The sequence below is a fragment of the Meriones unguiculatus genome, chromosome 4 (genome assembly GCF_030254825.1).
Source record: "Meriones unguiculatus strain TT.TT164.6M chromosome 4, Bangor_MerUng_6.1, whole genome shotgun sequence".
Classification (NCBI taxonomy): domain Eukaryota; kingdom Metazoa; phylum Chordata; class Mammalia; order Rodentia; family Muridae; genus Meriones; species Meriones unguiculatus.
Window position 1 is genome coordinate 31,060,845 of NC_083352.1, and position 17,742 is coordinate 31,078,586.

The 17,742-nt window shown below is 38.0% G+C and overlaps 1 protein-coding gene and 1 long non-coding RNA gene across 5 annotated transcripts in view; one reads left to right on the top strand and one right to left on the bottom strand.

Annotated features, from left to right (window-relative positions):
• The window catches only part of Msr1 (macrophage scavenger receptor 1), a 64,023-nt gene extending 54,897 nt beyond the window's left edge, over positions 1-9,126 (bottom strand). For 2 of the 4 annotated variants that reach the window (XM_021646993.2, XM_021646996.2), the window contains exon 1: positions 8,970-9,126. In XM_021646993.2, coding sequence (XP_021502668.1) covers positions 8,970-9,068 — 99 coding nt within the window. In that variant the 5' untranslated portion in view covers positions 9,069-9,126. The remainder of the gene's footprint in view (positions 1-8,969) is intronic. The other 2 variants (XM_021646994.2, XM_021646995.2) reach the window with 2 other exon arrangements.
• A 189-nt stretch (positions 9,127-9,315) lies between these two features.
• On the top strand, positions 9,316-17,505 carry LOC132653491 (uncharacterized). The gene is made up of 4 exons (XR_009591220.1): positions 9,316-9,340; positions 9,423-9,638; positions 12,751-12,885; positions 17,405-17,505. It is a non-coding gene; the product is annotated as an uncharacterized LOC132653491 (long non-coding RNA).
• The last annotated feature ends 237 nt before the right edge of the window (positions 17,506-17,742 follow it).

Genomic DNA, 17,742 nt, shown 5'->3' on the forward strand with positions numbered 1-17,742 from the left:
AATAATTAAAATAAAAGAGGCCCTAATCATGAGCATTCATTGTTGTGTTGTTCTCTGTAGAAATGTGTCCTGTAGGTGTAAGAAGGAGGAGCCTTACTTTTCTAACTAGACACAAAACAGAAGCAAAAAATCAAAACAAAAACAACCCCCCCCAAAAAAAATAAATGGCATAAAATGAGGAGAAAACAAATGATTTCCCTTAAAACAAATAGTTATACACATTTGAAACAAATATTTCCTGTGACCTTCTAGACTGAACTTATTAAACTAGCTTAGTGAGCCAGACTTCCTTGCCAAGGCATCATTTTATCAATTTAAAAGATACTGTTAAGTCTCTAGATTTAAATGCACAGGAAAAAGTAAATTTTCTTCTTTTCTCTTTTTCTGAGTTTTAAATATATTAATTATTTATTATTGTCTCATATATTACATCCCTACCTCAGTTTCTTCTCCCTCCTCTCCTTCCAGTCATTCCTCCCCCTGACACACCTCCCCTCTCACCAGGATCAACTCTTTTCCCTTCAGAAAAGAACAGGCCTACCCAGGATATCAACCAAACATGGCACAACAACTTGCATGAAGAAGACTAGGCACAAAGCTTCATATCAAGGCTGGATGAAGCAATCCAGTTTGAAGAAAGGGTCCCAAAGCAGGGAAAAGTAACTTTTCTTTCCTTCTCTTCCATTCAGTCCTCTCTCTGTCTCCTTTCCTTTCCTCCTCTTTTTTCTCTATCTCTCTTCTTTCCCCACAACTCTTTCTGTCTCTTCAGACTTCTGTATTACACGACACAAATCTGTTCCTTTGTCATTAAATTCAATCAGTATTCTACTAAGCAATCTCTGCCTGGTCTGGTATTGTACAATCAGGTGACTCCACTTGACAGCATTGCTTTGCACATTCAAAAGGTAGCAAAAAAAAAACAAAAAAATCCTGTAAGTAAGTCTATGCCAAAAGAAAATATTAAACATTACTTTAATATGATACAATGTATATGATACATCAAAATATCACATAGCACTCACTTATGTGTATACACTTTTATATTTTATAAATTTAATTATGACCAAGATTAGCTCAGTGGAGGATCGCTTACCAAGTGTGCACCAGTTCTCATGCTTAGTTTCAGCTATGCAAAAAAATAAATAAATCTCATCTAATTTAAGATTTTTACATTAAAATAAGTACATTTAATTAAAACACAAAGTTCCCTTTCTTTTTATTTTCTTCTATTTCTTTTTGTGATAGGAGGCATTAAAACCTAGGTCTTCTCAAACATTCATACTGTAGGTTTTACCATTAAACTAAATCCTAGGCTCTTGAAACTCTACTTGAAAATAAACATAATAGGATAAAATAAACTAATAAAACAATTTGAAGTTCTAATACATTTCCAAGAAGTGGTGCCTATTATGATCGAATGATCTGTATTTTCAGAATACTAACCTCGACGATATATGGAATAACTTTTGTTGGTCACAGTTTATGTAGGTTGATTAATTTAGCAAGAATCCAAAAGCCTCTGATTTTTGTTTGTCCCTCCCCAATGCTGAGAGGCGTGTTTAGCACTGCAGTTTTAACTGAATCGGGGCAGCATCAGGAAACAAAACTCCGGCCTGGTCTGGCAATGGAGGACCATCAATCCTTTCTGAAGGCACCCGCTGCTGTGGGAGATTCATAGACTAGTAAGGACGTGACTAAACCCCTGTCAATAGACTTCTGAAAATATGGCCAAGGAGGTTATTCATTTGGCCGATCACACTGACAACCTTTGCGCGTTGATCATTTCTGAGAATTGGTTTCCACAAATCTTGTGTTGCTCAGTCCGGGGACTGTGATCTTCACAGTATTTGATCACTGGGACAAGGGTTATCTTCTAGTTGACAGCCTGAGCTTCCAGCAAAAGCAAGCTGCATACTTCCTAGCTTTTGCCTCAGCCTTTCCATAAGCTTAGAACATTGATCTGAGGAAGATAGAGCCAGATTGCAATGGATTGCCTGAATCTGTGAGTTCATTCTCCTCTTACTATACATTTTTTGCTGGTTTCTTTTGCAGACAGAGCCAGGCTTGCCCATTAAAGCTTAGAAACACAGCCACCTCCTCTTTCTCCTTCTCTGCATTACTTTGAACTTTACTGGTCTCAGTTGGCAACTGGCTTTGACATCCTACTAGTATTTTTCAGGGACTCATTACTAGGGTGATATGGGAGCTGTTGTTTGGTTTGTAGGATGTTTATATAACCTAGTTTTCACCTTTTTTTCATTTTTTTATTTTTATTGATTACATTTTATTCACTTCATATCCCCCCTCTAGCTCCCTCCCTGCTCTCCTCCCAGTCCCGCCCTCCCTCCCCCTTTCCACCCATGTCCCTCCCCAAGTCCACTGATAGGGGAGGTCCTCCTCTCCTTCCTTCTGATCCTTCTGATTCCTTCTGGTCTCATCAGGAGTGGCTGCATTGTTTACCTTTGTGGCCCGGTAAGGCTGCTCTCCCCTCGAGGGGGGGATCAAAGAGTTTTCACCTTTTAAATTTCAATAATAGCTCTTAAAATACTGATCTTGTAGTGATATCTCCACTAAATTTTCTCCTTAGGTGTATAGGAACAATGCCTACTCCCGTTTTTTTAGATCCCAACGATAAACCAAAGTGTGATTTCACAATGGCACCAGTACAGTTTCACCCTGGGAAACAATAGCACAGTAGGCTTACTTAAGGAGCATGGCTGAGGAGTTATTGATAGAAACATGCCTAACCTCCGTACAAACTACCCACCCCCAAAATGTTTACCTGGCCTGGATGATGGCTTCCCCATATTCACGTTAATGAAGCCTCCTTCCCCTACTGATTCCCAGCCTATAATCTTGAGCACCCCACCCTCACCCCCAGAGTTCATGAGGCCACTAGCAATTAGGACCTAACAATATACAAATGTCTGGAAGGAGAGGTCAGATACTTTAGAAAGCGTCCAGTGATCCCGCTCCATCACTCACACTTTGGAGGCTCAATCAATGCTACTAGAGTCCCACAAGAAGGCTCAGTGGATTTCATAACGATGGCAGCAGTGTGGCTGGGAGTACAGCTCCTTATAACACTCCTAAACCTCATCCTCGTGTTTTTCCAAACACAATGTTCTCATTGGGAGGCACTGTTCTGTGTCCATCATGAATGTCCATGCTGACTGTGGACATAGGATTTTAATCACTGTGGGCAACATCTGCTTTCAGCGATCTGACTACCGGGATGCTTCTAATCAACATTCTAATTCATGACGAGAAAAATAAAACATCTTCATGAGTTTCAGGAACAACAGCTCCAAATTAGTCAAGTATTGGGGAGATTTCTCTCAATTTATTCCCTATAGTTTTAGCCCTTTAAAATGTATAGATGTGTGTGTGTGTGTGTGTGTGTGTGTGTGTGTGTTTGTGTGTGTGTGTGTTAGTCAGGGTCCTCTAGGGGAACAGAACTTATAAAATGAATCTATCTATCTATCTATCTATCTATCCATCCATCTATCTTTTTATCTCTATGTATGTATGTATGTATCTATCTATCTAGTTATATATAAAGGGGATTATATCAGGAAAAGAAACGAGTAACCTAAACTTGAGAACAAGCTTGAAGAAAGGTTGAGTAAAGGAGAACAATTTAGCATGTAAAGACAGGGAAACCTTTGGTTATTTTCTGCTTGAGTTTGATTTTGTTTTGAGACAGTGTGTCACGAGATGAAACAGTCTGACCTTGACATGCAGTCTTCCTCCCTCAGACTCCTAAATTCTGGGATTACAGGCATGCTGCTGTGCCCTCCCCATACCTTGACAGTGAATGTGCCAGGGCCCGGCCCTTGATCTTTTGTCTCTCTCTACTTACTCCCCAGGTGATCTCATTGCTTATGGATCTGGTGCAAGGCTCTGGGTTTAATCTCCAGGGCCATAAAAAACAGACAGAACAAAAAATAAAAATAAAAAGTTACAAAGATGGAAAAGACAAAATATATTTCAGGATGACTGTGTTTTACAGATCTGCTTCTCCCACAACAAAAGTTTATATTTCATAAACGTAGAATTTAAAATGTTTCTCTCTGACTTGCATGAATTTAGTTAGCATACACAAAAGATATCATCCCACTGTGCCTTAAAGCAATTTACTATTAAATTTTCAGATTATTTCAGTTTTCATCTCATTATTATTAAAATTTTGGAAATGTAAGAATGCATACACGGTCCTTGTTAGCAGTGTGTGGACAGTTTTACAGCACTTTCCTGTGACCTTAAATGTAATTTCCAATTTAAGAACCAAACAGCTTCGTATAGAGACTTTTCCCACCACAGGCCAGTGCACTGATAAAGGATTGTGAAATCCTTTGAGCCTGTATAATCTATTAACAATGTGTTCTCATGAGAAGCAAAACATGTCTCTGCCATATCAGCTTTTTATGAAGGGTCGAAAGTTCAAGGAAGCAGCAACAGGAAAGCCATATGAAAGAACTTTGAGGTTAACACTGACCAAGGTCTTCATTTCCAACCATTTTATCATTAAAACAACGTAGTGGCTTGAAAGCTAATGCAAAATTCAACTACACCATCCTGTCACGTTAATACAATAAAATGTCACCGTCTATCACAGGACACTATTCTTTGTGCACACATCTGGATTTACACAGTGGGTATTGCAATGTGCGTATTGATTGCTGTATCACAATTCCCTCAAAAGTCATGTTTTTCTCCTTTGATTTTGTTTTCAAATTCAAAGTAATGAACTATATGATATTTAATCAAACACAAGTAACTTATTTCTATAGCCATTTATTTTACAACCACCCCTTTCCTGAGGCTCACAGTTTTACTTATGTAAATAATGATGTCAAAACTACTGCAGTCAGTTAACCTCATTCTCTTGATATGCTTCTGTTTGATTTTGCCCCACTGCTGAACTACTAGACTAAATGAAAACCATTTTGAAGTTCCTGATATCAACTGTTGTTTAGAAAAATTGTATTATACACACACACACACACACACACATTATATATATGAGTAATATATGAGTGTGGAAATTTTAATCCAATTTCATCACCATAGAATTATATAGACATTAACAAGAGCTGTGATGTAAAACATCTTTGCTTTCATGTTTCTAATAGTGTGGAAGAGATATTTCTGCACAATTTGTTATTTTCTGTTGTGCTCAGCTGTTGCCCTTTCTTATCCTTATGCTTTTACACTCCAGAGAAACTTTCTTATACCTGCATGTATCTAAGCAAGAATTGTGTGTCTAGCATGTATTCACAATTTGTGTTGAATTTTTATTGTTGCCATGGTACTAGCATTACTTAGAAATAGATGCCTGCTCAGCAAAAGTACTACAAGTAAACTACCCCCACCCCTACCCTAGCACTCTTTTACTTTTCATTTTGAAAAAATGATCTTATTTAAATTTCTCCGGCTGAACTTGAACTCACCCTATAGCTCAGCAATGTCTTGGCTTGTTGTCTAACTAAGTTGGAATTCCAAGAAGCTGGATAACAGACCTGTGACCATGTGTTGAGATATTTGTCTTTTCATATTTACTATATATCATTGTTTTCTAAGATAAATCTCTACTTACATTTGCAGTGATCTTATAGTCAATTTCTTCTTAACAGTAGGGTAAATTACTGTAATGTATTCTTCCTTATTCTTTTAAAATTAAAACCTTGTTTTTTTGTTTTTTTTAACAAAGGTAGATTAAAACATATCTTTTTTTTTTTTAAATTAGCGTATTTTTGCAAGCAATGTCTCCATGGTGATAATGAATGTATGAGGATTCTTATTAGAGACTGAACTGAATTGTGCCTCATGACAGTGACAATCATCATTGGTAGTAAAGTAGAAAGAGCATCAACATTTGAATCTAAAACCAAAAGTGACAGAAAAGAATATGATCAAGAACATCAATCAAAGACCATGCATAGAGAGGACATAGACCACCTGCTCAGATGTAGCCCACAGACAACTCAGTCTCCATGTGGGTTCTCTAGTAAGGAGAGAAGAGACAGTTTCTGACATGAACTTGGTTGCCTGCTCCTTGATCACTTCCCCTTGATGGGAAGACCTAACCAACACATACAGAGGAAGAGGATCCAGGCAGTCTTGTTGGAACCTGATAGGCTAGGGTGAGACAGTAGGGGGAGAAGGACTTCCCTATCAGTGGACTAGGGGAGAGGGATAGAGGAGGAAGAGGGAGGGTGGGACTTGGAGGAGATGAGGGAGAGGGCTGAAACTGGGATAAAAAAAATGAAAAAATGAGGTACAGAGCTAAACAGAATTCTCAGTAGAGGAATACAGAATGGCAGAGAAACACGTAAAGAAATGCTCAACGTTCTTAGCCATCATAGAGATGCAAATCAAAATGACCCTGAGATTTCACCTGACACCCATCAGAATGGCTAAGATCAAAAACTCAAGTGACAACACATGCTGGAGAGGTTGTGGAGAAAAGGGAACCCTCCTCCATTGCTGGTGGGAATGCAAACTTGTACAACCACTTTGGAAATCAATCTGGCACTTTCTCAGACAACTCGGAATAGTGCTTCCTCAAGATCCAGCTATACCACTCTTAGGCACATATCCAAAAGAGGCTCAAGTACACAACAAGGACATTTGCTCAACCATGTTTGTAGCAGGTTTATTCGTAATAGCCAGGACCTGGAAACAACCCAGATATCCCTCAGTTAGAAATGGATACAGAAATTGTGGTACTTTTACACGATGGAATACTACTCAGCAATTAAAAACAAGGAAATCATGAAATTTGCAGGCAAATGGTGGGACCTAGAAATGATCATGCTGAGTGAGGTATCCCAAAAGCAGAAAGATACTCATGGTATATACTCACTTATATAGACCTATAAGATAGGATAAATATACTGAAATCTATACACCTAAAGATGATAAACAAGAAAGAGGACCTAGTGTACGATGAGCAATCCTCACTTAGAAAGACAAATGGGATGGATATTGGATGTAGGAGCAAACAAGTAACAGGACAGGAGCCTACCACAGAGGGCCTCTGAAAGACTCTACCTAGCAGTGTATCAAAGCAGACATTAAGACTCATAACCAAACCTCCAGCAGAATGCAGGGAATCAAAAAAAAAAGAAAGGGGGGGGGGGGGAGTTAATACGACCTGGAGAGGACAGGAGTTCCACAAGAACCAAATATATCTGGGCACAGGGGTCTTTTATGAGACTGTTTCTCCAAACAAGGACCATGTATGGATGCAACCTAGAGCCCCTGCTCAGATGTAGCCTTTGGTAGCTCAGTATCCAAGTGGGTACCCTAGTAAGGGGAACAGGGACTGTTTCTGACATGAACTCGATGGCAGGCTCTTTGACACCCCCTCCCCCCCAGGGAGCAGCAGCCTTGCTAGGCCGCAGAGCAGGACTTTGCAGCCAGTCCTGAAGACACCTGATAAACCAGTATCAGATGGAAGAGGAGGAGGTTCTCCCTTATCAGTGGACTTGGAAAGGGGCAAGGAAGAGATGAGGGTGGGAGGGTGGGATTGGGAGGGAAAGAGGGAGTGGGATACAGCAGGGATACAAAGTTAACAAACTGTAACTAATATTTAAAAAATAAAAATTAAAAAATGAATAAATTGTAATAATAATAATACATATTAGCAATAAAAATAATATGATCACAATATATTCTGTAAGTCTCAAAAATAAAAACAGAAAAATAAATCATAAAAAATTAACAAACTTGTCCTAAATGGAAAGATGAATGTGTTGTTCTTGTAGATATATGGTTTTTAAGAAAGCAGGGATTATTTTGAGGACTTTAAATAATTCTTGTATTTGTAAAATATTAATATGCTATTAATTTAAAGGAATACTATGAAGACTAAAAAAAAAAATCTTTAAGCTTGCCTGAAACACGGAAATCTGCCGGTAAATAAACCAGCATTGTTTTACCTCTGTATCATTTCATGAGCTTTACATTTTTTTTTTTTTTTAGCTTCAAGGCAGCTTCGTTAATAATATAGTCAGATTTTTCTCTATCTTGCCTTTAGGAAACTAAGACATAAGTGGTTTAGGTGTTTACTCAGTTTCATGTAGATGGGAGAGAGGACGATGTGGTTTGAAAGCAAGCAGACAGTGTACTCATGAGATGTTAGCTCCTTGCTGTTGCTCAAAACATTCATCATTTCAGCTCTGTGACTACTCTGCCCCAGTTCCACATGGCCAATGATAATACCAGCCCAATTTTATGCTGTGTAACTCGTACTAATCCATCTAGATCACCCTAAATTGTAACATCTCCATGAAGATACCTTTACAGTTTTTTTTTTCTCCCGTTAAAGTTATAGCCACTCCTACTCACACAGAACTTACCCACAGCAATTTTATTCTATATTCAAACTATATTCATTCTGCTTGAATATATGCTTTATATTGAGAACTTCTGACAAAATTAAATATATTTTTCCTTTGTATCCATTCACTATATATGCAATTTAAAATGTTGCAGCAGAAGATACTCAGCCAATATTCCTTCTCTGAACAAGGAAAGATTCATAAAACCATCATGTTAAAGCAAAAAAAAATGTCATATGAAAAGAGAGGTAAGGCAAAAAACTATTCTATTAAACATAGTTTGAAGAAAGCCAGCATCTTAACTAAACACATATAGTTATGTGACAAAGTTGCTTGAAGTAGTTTATTTTGCTCATATTTATTATATTTTCATTAATGAAATCCTTGGCAGGAATTTTTACTACCATTTTACCCGTTACACATCAAAACCAAACTATTGGTAGTAGAATAAGAGTTCTAATAGAAAGTGCTGATCAGATACTATACAGCCTCTCTCTCTCTCTCTCTCTCTCTCTCTCTCTCTCTCTCTCTCTCTCTCTCTCTCCACTACACACTCACATGTACACAGAGTAGACTCACACCACCAGTACAAATATTCTTAGAAAATAAAATAAAGTATACCTCCTCTGTCATTGTTGGTCGAATACGCAGCACTGATTTGTCCACTTCCCTCTCTTTACAATTGAAACCTAAAATCTTTATCACATAGTATTTCAGCATCTGACCCACAAGGAAAGGAAATGACACAGTCGTGTGTTGAAAATCTTTGAAATGTGTTACAATAGCCATCTCATCAAGGCACAAGTTTGCAAAATCTAAATTTGTCAGACAACACATCCTCCTCCCCCCCCTTTTTTACAGGACATTGTAAAGAGAAAAAGAGAAGTAAAAAAAAAATCAAGAATTTTGGAGCAGTGTACAAAATTAACCTCCCATCAGTCTCTCCTGGTTAATAGGTTATGTATGCCTTCTACAGCATCCACTATTCCCCAGTATGTCTTCTTGCAGTCATACGGTGCTGAGAGAAGATACCGTGTTCTGTTTTTCTCTCATTCTTTCCCCCTGTCTTTATAGGAAGGAGGAAAACAAAAGTCTGAAGTGCGAAACCTAAGAAAAGGGTATGGATCCTCTCAAAGAGAAGCAACAGTGTTGATGCTCAGTTCAGCTCTCTCCGTAATACTGTTGGTACTATTGATTTCTTCATTCTCCCAGATCTTACTGGACTAAAGAAGGCTGAAGTATCATCTCAAACAAAGGAGAAACCCATTGCCTTCCCCCATGTCAGCAGAGGTTTGTACGTTTTGTTTTATCCATTCACTTATATTTCACAATTTCAAGTATAAAACACTTAAAAATTCAGTATTGCATTATTAAGCTTTTACAACTAATATTCCTGAATGAAAGATGTAGATTATTTTCTACAGGCAATTCTTGGTGCTCCAAACAGAAGGATGATGATGATGATTATGATGATGATGATGATGATGATTATCTCATACAATACACCTTAAAGGCAGTTTCCACTCCCTCCGCTCTTCTCAGTTCTCCTATACATACCTTCACTCCCCAGGATGCATGCCTCCATTTCCCTTAAGAAAAGAGCAGGCCTCCCCGGGATACCAACCAAACAGAATATAGTAACTTACAATAAGACTAGGTACAAGCCTTCATATCGAGGCCGAATGAGGTAACCAGCAGGAGGAAAACGGTCCTTATAGCAGGCAAAACAGTGAGAGACGCCCCACTAACACTTTAGGGGTCCCACAAAAACACCAAGCTACACCAAGTACAACCATAACATACACTATGGACCCATGCCGACCCATACAGGTTCTATGATTGCTGATTCAGTCTCTGAGAGATCCTATGAGCCCGCTTTGTTGGTTCTGTGGGCCGTATTTTCCTGGTGTCCTCAACCATAGTAATATTCTTCTGTACTCTTGGACTGGTGCCTAACCAAATCGTCATCAGAAAGGCTTCCTCTGGTAGCTGATGGGAGCAGATGCAGAGACCCACAGCCAAACATTAAGCAGAGAGAGAGAGAGAGAGAGAGAGAGAGAGAGAGAGAGAGAGAGAGAGAGAGAGTCTGAATCAGAGCTCTTCATTGGGTCCCTCCCATCAGTTTGGGAAACCCTAAGGAACAGGGGCAGGGGGAATTATAGGAATCATGTTTTTTTAAAAAATGGTAGCTAAAATGATTAAGCTCCCAAATACCAACTGAGAGAAGACAATGCATGATAGAAAGAACAGAAGAACAATAGAGCATTTGAGAGGCTCAAGTGATAACGTAATACTGTTTGTAGTAACAGTATGGTTTACCCTTTCCTAAGTAGTAAGAGGTTGTGAGTAGGTAAGGACAGCTCAGTGGTACAGCACTTGTGCAGCAAACCCAAGGGCCCTTGGCTCGATCCCTAGCAACCCATTTTCTAATTAAAAGGTATTAAATTAGTAAAAGAAGCATTTAAATGGAACATGTAATTCTAGCCGTGAGGCTGTAAAGAAAAAGTAGAACCACAAACCTATCCGTGCTGTACTCGTACAAAGGCTATTGCACTATCGCATAGACACACGGCTTACGTTTCTCATAAAATTTTAGAGGAAGAGCAATTTGAAACTGACATGAGATTTCTCTAATTTTCCCTTGTTATTTGTTAAAAAATTTGATTGTAGGACATGTGGTGTCAGGAGTACAAGAATCGTGTCTTACCTAGGCATCTTAGTGTACAGGCTTGTGAACCTAGCACTCAGGAGACTGTGGAGTTTAATATCCAGCAGGCATCTTATTATATAATAAATATATATATATATATTCTGAAGCAACATGTATGTATGCATACATGTTTATTTAATATATGTTTAAAAGTAGATAACCTGATGATATAAGATAATAGGAGTCACACTTAAGAAGTTGCAAATTGTGATGACTTTCCAACTTTCTATTTTTATGAAGATTTTTTTAGACTAGAGTCAGCTGCATTTTCAGTCTATGTGCAACATTTTTAAAGAGATATTTGAACATCCCAATGCTAACCACTTCCCTTCTTCATTATTTCCTCATTCTCTGCTTAATCTAATTTTTCGTGTAAAAAAAAAATCTTTTCCATCTGCCAAAATATTCACTAGCCACACATTTTGTTCCTAAATAATTATATTTATCTCTACATTTTATGATATAGTATGGTATATTATCTATTAGATATTATATTATATAGTATATAAATATTCTTTTCCATGAAGCTAGGGGGAAAAGACTAAACTCCAAGCAAAGGTTAAATGAAGACATGGAGAGAATGGGGACTGTCTAAAGAAGACGACTTTATCGTTTCATTTAATTCTGGCCACTCTATAACTTCTTATTAAGAAAGTGCTGTGGGGCTCAGTAGATGGCTTAGAGTATAATGCTGCTTGCCACCACACTTAATAACCTAAGTTTGATTCCCAGGACCTGCATGGTGGAAGGAGAAAACTGACTTCTTCAAGCTGCCTCTGAGCTCAGCATGTGTGGGAAAGACATCCCACACATCTTCTTAAAGCTTATGTTACATATCTTATACTCTTTAGGGCTTACTTTTATGTCTAAAATTGCAACCAGTCATTAGTCATAAAAGGTAAAGTATGACATACAGGGTCTGGAGAGATAGCTCGTTAATTATGAGTATATGCTGTTTTCCTAGTGGAGCCAAGTTTGATTCCTAGCACCCACGTAACTGCCACAAATCCATGTAAGATTCTAGCTCCTGGACTCCTACGCTTTTTTCCTTGTTTCCAAAGACACTGCACTCACATGCACAAACCCGTAAACATAATACACCCAAACACAAACAATCAGAAATACTAAAATGAAATATTTTAAGTTATAACATAAATATGTGTTTTTTAGTCAATCTTTGTATATTCTGAAATTAAACTAGTGAGCTCTAACTTTAATACAGAGTTTAAGAATGCTGAAATGAGTCAGGCACAGTGGTGCACACCTGTAATCCCAGCACTCAGAAAGACAGAGGCAGGTGAATCTCTGTGAGTTCAAAGCCAGCCTGGTCTAGAAAGACAGTCCAAGGCAACCAAGAATACATGGAGAAACCCTGCCTTAAAAAATGCTGAAATGGGCATATACTTCTAAGTGAATACTATACCTCTATAGTATTATCAAAACAATGAAAACATAGACAAATACAGAGAAGTAGAGTAGAGATTGCTTTACCTCAGGCAAATCTACAGGAGGCTCAAATTTGTGGCACTATAATAGACTCTTAGAAACTGCTTCTTGTTTTGTTTTGGTTTTTTTTTTTTTTTTTTTTTTTTTTTGAAAGTATAGACTCCTCACTTGAAACCCCAAAGCCCACATTTTTCGTTTGTCTCCTTTAGACATTTTAATGTTAACTTTTACAATGTTCTCTTTCAGACCACAAAAGAAGCCTAATCCTGAGTTTGCACAGGAGTCCAGGAACAATACAAATTCATAACTATATTTAATGAAAAAGAATGAAATCAATCCCCAAGGAACTGTGTCACAGAACAGACCACCCCTCCAATCCAGGTAAATATCTACAAAGGCAAATATTGAAGGCAACGTGTTATACCAGAGTAGGAATAATCACCTTAGGAAAATAAGAGAGCTACTCTCAGGCAAAAATGACCTCTGAGAGCCAACTTTCTGAAGTAGATGATCATCTAGACCAAACCTTGACCAGGACTCCTAAAAAAATGGTTCTTACTCCTTAACTTTAATTTTCTTATATATAAGTCTAAAGCTAATGTTAGTTCTTCAATGACAATATTGGGATCACTGGATTCTTTTGTTTTTTGCTGCCAGGCCCCATTAATATATCTTCTCTGATTTAAACTACTATATTCCTTGTCTATTTAACTGGCATATTATTAGTTTGGTGCCAAGGCTAATCTTCACTGTAAACCTACAAAAATGCCTTTGAGTATGTCTTTAATAGTGTTCTCAGAGAGGTCTAACTGAGGAGGGAATAGCCATCCTGACTTTGGGAGCCGTCATATGATGAACTGAATCAGAACTGAATCAAAAGGAGGATGCATGTGAGGCCTAGCAGCACTCTGTGTCTTGGGTCCTGACTAAGGCCGCCTCACTGGGATCAGATGTGTCATGCTCCCATTGCCACACCTTCCTCCCCACCACTGACTTCATTCTTCTGAAATCACAGCACAAATGAATCCTCCCTTGCTTTTGGTCAGCTCTGTTGTCACATAAATAAGAAACATCACCAGTACAAAAATGTGGCTCACTTTGGGTGTCTGGTGAATCCTAGCCTGTTGAGGATGGTGCGCTCCGCATTTTTACTCTAACAAATACACTTAAATATTAACTTTGGCAAACACCAGAAAACTAAGACAAGTGAAGTAAGATATTCTTAGGACCTATGGCTCTTTGTAGATCTTAAACATTCCAGCTTTTGCCTTAAAAAAAAAAAACCCTTATGTGTTGTGTGAAAAAGTTTCTTATGATGGCTCAATGGTTATGAGCATAGGCTAATGTTTCAGAGAAGCAAGGCTCAATATGCCAGCTTACAACCCTACGAAACCAGTGCTAGTGGATCCAACACCATCTTATGGTCATTGCTGAATCAGAATTGCAAGCATTTAACAGATATACATGCAGCCAAAATACCCATACATTAAAAAATAAAAATTCTATTAAGTTTTTCAGACTGCAAAGGCATAAAATACCACCTAAAATATCTCAAAATGGAGAGTGGAGGTCAACCACTCATATGCCCCAGATATTCTCCACAATGATCACCCACCCTTTATCAAGGAGACCCTAGCAGGGTCTCATACTACCCTTGCAAATAAAGGACCACTACTTGATTTTAGTTCAAGTTAATAGAGGGAAAATATTCAGCTATGAAATACTCATGAAGCGCACCATCCAAAAACAACGAGCCATGCAAAGGGCATACTCATAAATTATAGAATGCTCTCCCGACCCTGTGCCCTACCATTCAGTGAACAAAGCTGCAGGAGAAGACCAGAGGACTGCAGCAGAAAGAGCTGGTCATCTTGTTGTTTGTTTTTGAGATTGGAGTTTAATAGTAATACTTCCCTTTCCATTTCTTCCCACCAAGACCTCCCATATATTTCCTCCCTCCTTCAAATTCATGACCTGCTTATTCATTAAATTTTGTTTGCATACATGCTAGCATAAACATATATATTTCTTAATGTAACATATCAAGTCCATATAATATTACTTGTAAGTATATTTGAGTAATTATTTTTTTTTTAAAAAGAAAGTATTACGGAAACCCCAAGCCAATAGAGAAGATGAAACCAGGGTACACTAGAGGAAGTTCTAGATTCTGAGGGCTGTTTCTATAGGAAACATTTAAAAACGCCAACACATCAGTAAAGTAATATAAAAACTCATGTAAGGGTATCCCGAATGTCACGGGTCACACAGTTCTTGAGCAATTAGGGAAGTAAAACAAGCATTTAGAAAGTGATAGTGAATAATTTCCTTTCGAAGTCGGCTATCTACAGCCATCCACAATTCACCAATTCTTCAGGATCATGTCTGACTAAAAAGAACCAGAAATGTAAGAAAGAAAGTGAACATTAATCCATTTGGGATACTATTTTCGAAACATGAATATACATTGTACTGAATTTAGGCAAGTATAGCCTCAGAATTCTAATGATGACAAGACACAGTTTGAGTTTGAGAGTTCTAGAAATGTCAACTAAGTAAAATAAACAAACAACACCAAGAAAATGTTTATCAAGAATCTCTGAAATCATGGGCCATCAATCTAGAGGTGTCACCAAGTGAGTCGGGGACTGTGGAGACTTTTCACTTTGTAAAGGATCTAAGGATTTAGGTTTGGCACACAGAGCACACTTAAAGCTGACCACAGCAGTGAGGGCCTGTAAGCGCTGAAAAGCCAGAGACAGATGAATCCCTGGAGCTCACTGGCCAGCAAGTCTAGCCATGTTGGGTTAAATTGGTGAGATGCCCTGTCCTCCAAACAAGCCAACAGCAGCAATGCGGAGAAAAATTAAAGATGATACTGACGCTGACCTCTAGCTTAAATACAGATGCACAATCACACATGTAAACACATATCCCCAGTCACACGCACACAGAGAGAGAGAGAGAGAGAGAGAGAGAGAGAGAGAGAGAGAGAGAGAGAGAGAGAAGGAGAGAGAGAGAGAGGGAGAGAGAGAGAGGGAGAGAGAGAGAGTCCATGACACAGAAAGAGAATAGGCAATGGCAATCTATACCTCTGGCAAGTAGGTCATGGTAAAGTAAATACTATTTATTTTATAACATGTCATGCCTGCCATTTTATTTGTCTCTATTTTGAAATTAGAAAAGTTCAGCTAGTTCATATATTCTGCGGGGTTACCTAGGCAAGGACAGAGCATGTTATCAGAATGTATATTCCTTGAAGTTTTTCCCATTGAATCACTAGGGTTACCTAGATTGCCCATAATCACACACAGTGGCATATTCTACACATCTTAATTTCTCCCCACCTTAATTTCTCCAGAAGTTATTAATTATTCTCTTTCTGTAGTGTCTTTAAAGGAACAGTCCTTCTTCTGGGCTTTGATCTGCCTACAGCTGAAGATTAAAGGTTAATTTTCATGTTTCCCACATCTCTTAGCACGATTCAATGGCAAGTTCTGAAGAGGAAGCATATGTGGAAGGAAAGGAGAATCACAGACACTATTACTTGACACCCAGGCTCCTGAAATAAGACTGTCAAATCCTTGCCTGGCTCTGAGCTGACTAAGGCCTTGCTCCTAAAAAAGACCATGCAACCTTTTCAAGTTTCTTTCTAGAAACTAAAGGATGACATCTAGATTTAGTTGATTTTTTAATACTTTCTACCTCACACCTAACAATAAGCATTGCTATTTCTCTCTTTTTTCTTTTTCTTTTCTTTCTACATTTACTCACTACAAGGGAGTTAAAATTTTGCATCTCTTATCTGTACCTTTTTGTGTATTTGAAAAACAGCCTAGCCAATCACTGGCAAATTACTAGCTGTTAAATGATTAAATGGGATAAAACAATTAAAAAAAGTACATATGTTACATAAAATGTTATTTCATATCTTATAAGTACTGGGATCATAGTTCATTTTCACAGTTTCAGTTCATATGAATTTGGTAAAGCATACATTAAATATAAGACAGATTTAAAAAAAACTACTTTCTGAGGACTTAAAAGCTGTTTCATTCAAGAGTTGTATTCAGGAAGGATGTTGCTTCATGTACTCAGTGAAAACAGAAGTTTTCTCCATGTGTACTTCAGATGTACTCTCCGTCTTGTCCCAGCCTTCTGATGCTCCACAATGCTGACACATTAGTCAGAGTCAAGTGGTTGTCTGACCTTCTGCTGTTGGCCACACTAGGTCAAAGAGAAGTTGAGCAGATTTCAGGAAGGAAGAAAAGTTAATCTCCATATGAACTTCCACTTAAAGTCCCAAAAATGAATCACATGAATATAGTCTTAGAATGCTTATGGTGTTTTGTGGAATTACTTGACTTTATAATCTAACAAACAAGAAGATGCCTAGGTCTGTTGGGTAAATTTTTGATAATGATATCTCATATTTACATAGTCCTTAATACCTGCCAATGTTGTTAGGATTCAAACATTAATTTCTACTATGTCTTGAGGGATGACATGGCACGAGAACAGTATAAAAGCAACAAAGAATTTTTCTAGTTTACTTGAGTGTAATAACAAAATACAAGGCTGGCTGGCTTAAAATGCTCAATGTCATTAGTCATCAGGGAAATGCAAATCAAAACGACCCTGAGATTTCACCTTACACCCATCAGAATGGCTAAGATAAAAAACTTAAGTGACAACACATGCTGGAGAGGTTTTGGAGAAAGGGGAACCCTCCTCCACTGATGGTGTGAATGTAAAGTTGTACAACCACTTTGGGAATCAATCTGGTGCTTTCTCAGACAACTCGGAATAGCACTTCCCAAGATCCAGCTATACCACTTCTAGGCATATATCCAAAAAAGGCTCAAGTACACAATAAGGACACTTGCTCAACCATGTGCAGCTTTATTTGTAATAGCCAGAAGCTGACAACCAAGTTGACGATCAACTGAGGAATGGATACAAAAAGGATGGTATATCTACACAATGGAATACTACTCAGCAATAAAAATCAAGGAAATCATGAAATTTGCAGGTAAATGGTGGGAACTGGAAAAGATAATTCTGAGTGAGCTCTTCCTGAAGCAGAAAGACACACACGATATATACTCACTCATATAGACATATAACATAGGATAAACCTACTAAAATCTGTACACCGGAAGAAACTAATCAATAGAGAGGACTCTGGCTAAAATATTCAATCCCCATCCAGAAAGGCAAAGAGAATGGACATCAAAA